Source organism: Akebia trifoliata, chromosome 15 (genome assembly GCF_017979445.1).
Source record: "Akebia trifoliata isolate Shusen 1 chromosome 15, ASM1797944v1, whole genome shotgun sequence".
NCBI lineage: Eukaryota > Viridiplantae > Streptophyta > Magnoliopsida > Ranunculales > Lardizabalaceae > Akebia > Akebia trifoliata.
In genome coordinates, this window is record NC_141389.1 from 22,511,453 (window position 1) to 22,514,281 (window position 2,829).

Sequence of the window (2,829 nt, forward strand, 5' to 3'; positions counted from 1 at the left end):
TTAATTATAATGCTTATCATATTGAACTTCTGAATAATTCGATATTTCACCGGTAGTCAATATTTCAGATCTGTACACTTATCATGGTGAAGATGATGAGATAAAAGATTATCAATTAAAAAATTCATCAGGGGTTGCGTTCTCTCCGATCAGGGGAGAATGATGCCATTAGTTTTTGGGACACTTGGACTATGCCTAGTCCGTAGGAGTCCCAGTAGAGTAGGTTTTCTTTATTTATTAAGTGTTTTGGAATTAAAATAATATTAGGTATGAGTCCTTTTTTTTATTTATTTTTATTTAGAATTCTTTAATTGCTATCATTAAGTTGTTTGTTTTTTTGAAAAAAAGTTGTTTGTTTTTTTGGATGTAATAGGAGTCTAGTTTACTAGTATAAAGGAGGCTAGTACAGTCATTGGAGGGTGCTTCTTTTATATAATAAAGTAAGTGCAGAGTGTTGGTTTCTCTGTACAAGAATCAGTCCTTGTGCTTATTTGGTTGGGCGTGGTCTACTAAAAAGTAGATTCCTTTCGTCCTTTATTTTATCTTTAATTATCTTTTTCTCTATTCTTCATTGTGGACTACTATTGATTGCAGATCTTGTGGCTGCATCACATGTTCATCAATAATATTTGCCCTTTTTAAGTAAGGAAGAGGACAGCTAACTAATGTGGTCCAAGGAAAATCCAAGTTGTGATTTGTCAAACTTCGATGGATCATGATTAGAATACGCCATTTTGGATAATGAGGAAGCAGGAGGATCAAAAAATTAAGTGATGGCTGATACAAGGTACACAATGTGTTTATTTATTTTATTTGATTTAATTATCGCGTCACTAGACCTATTAAATTCTCGATTTTTGGATGTGATGAAATTGCAATAATGTTCGAAAATAACGTGGTGCTGATCACATTGGACCATTTTCACAGAACGGGCCTTATGGTGAATTAAGAATGACAGAAATAACGCAAAAGTAACAGTAGAATTTTTCTTGAATCAATGAAACTTGGAAAATATATCAAGAAAACCCAAATTCATTGCAACGCCATCTATCAGTTGGAGGAAATCCGGCCGACCCAGAACTGAAACAACCACAATAAAGCCATAAACACACTAATGGGTGATATAGACACTGAATTGGAGGAGTGTCTCCACACCATCGGTCATGTGTTGATCAATGGGGTGAAGAGTCTTAATAGTGGCATATCCGTTTGCATTCTCATACTTCCCAGTCCCACCAACAATGGCAATCTGAGACTCGAGGGCTGCAGTGCGGTGGATCCCAAAGAAACTGAGTGTGTCTTCATGTTCATGATCATGATCATCACCATGGAACAACGTCGTGAATGCCATTGTCTGACTGCTTCCATCTTTAGAGCTCGCTATATAGAATCCCTGTGCCTTACCGAGGACAGAAGACCCAAGCTCATGTCCTTCAGTCAATTCATTGTCGATCACGGTGATCTTCCCGAACATAAGGGTCTGAAGGGTGGCTCCAGCTGGAAGTTGGCCTCCAGTTACGAACGGAAGAGTGTTGCCGCCGTTTACAACGTTGTTGTTTCCATTGTTTGAAATTACAGTGGAGGTGGTGGAGGAGCCACCTAGTCCAGTGAGGAATGGAACATTGTTATTGTTGTTGTTGTTGATATTACCATTATTTTCATTAAGGAGTGGGACCCCTCCATTGATTGGGAATACACCTCCATTGGGTTTGGAGAATGGAAGTTGACCATTGACTGCTGAGTTTGATCCAATCCCAGTTACCATTCTAGCTGAAGGGGTTGACCCACCTAGTATATCATGCATGAAGAAGGTCAATGGGAGTTGTTGATGCTCAGCATTTGCCAGAGTGGCACTTCTAGTTGCTGGACCAGCTGCTGGTGCCACATCAGTGACAGGTGTTGTAACTAGACTTGGCGATGAGACGACATCCTCATCGAGCATCCTTGCTGAGTTGGCACAACTTAGGGTGATGGCTAGCAACAAGAGGTATATTGTAGCATTAAGAGTGGTGGAGCTGAGTGAGAGAGTTTTGGCCATTTGGGTTATGAAGAGGTGGTGAAGAAGAGATGATTTTTGTTGGTTGTGGGCATGAGAGGGGTGTTTGGATTGTATATATAGTTGGGGAGGCGTTGGTTCTCTAAGATGGAGCTGATGAGATGGAGTTGTTGAGTACATTTTAGTATTTGGCACTAAACCTAAGCCATTATTATGAACTAGATTATGGGGTGGTTGGGCTAAAATGTCCCATCAATTAAAGAGAGCTGTCAATGGGCCTGACCAGGGCTTGCTTTCGATAGATTTGAAATTTGAGTACGCTCAGCCCAACCTGATCTTAAAATTAAGGTATCGATGCCAGCATTGGTACCCAACCAAGAGGGCAGCATAAATGGATCGAAACACAAAATACAGCTCTTTGGAGAAACTAGAAAGTAATTTTAGTTATGGGCTTAGGACCTACCAATGGGTCTCACAGCTTGGAAAAATCTCAAAATCTGATATTTTACTTATTTACCTTTTTGAAATTTTTTTTGAAAGGTGAAAACCATCACATTAATGGAGGATGGGAGAAATTTGACGGTTCTAAGCTGTCAAATATGAGGAACATAAATAATTTTGACGGCCCTGGACAACCAAAATTCGAGGGCCTTAGCCGTCAATTTTCTTTTTGAATTTTTCAGTTTTCATGCAGTGACGATGGATTGCTTGTGTTGGATACTGTGCTCAACACTGAGTTGGACTGTCAAACCATTGATTTTTTAACTTGTATGTTGAGAAAAAAAATCTATGATTATCTGTGCAATGCCACATCAGCTCAGTGTGGGAATCGG

At 39.5% G+C, this 2,829-nt stretch overlaps 1 protein-coding gene across 1 annotated transcript; it reads right to left on the minus strand.

Annotated features, from left to right (window-relative positions):
• Positions 1 to 896: 896 nt before the first annotated feature.
• On the minus strand, positions 897 to 2,203 carry LOC147384632 (dirigent protein 9-like). Its single transcript, XM_086426008.1, has one exon. The coding sequence runs from the start codon at positions 2,174 to 2,176 to the stop codon at positions 1,112 to 1,114; it is 1,065 nt and encodes a 354-aa protein (XP_086282134.1). The 5' UTR covers positions 2,177 to 2,203; the 3' UTR covers positions 897 to 1,111.
• Positions 2,204 to 2,829: the final 626 nt, after the last annotated feature.

Excerpts from the sequence above, each read along its gene's own strand:
- LOC147384632 (XM_086426008.1), bottom strand. The coding sequence starts at position 2,176 with ATGTACTCAACAACTCCATCTCATCAGCTCCATCTTAGAGAACCAACG.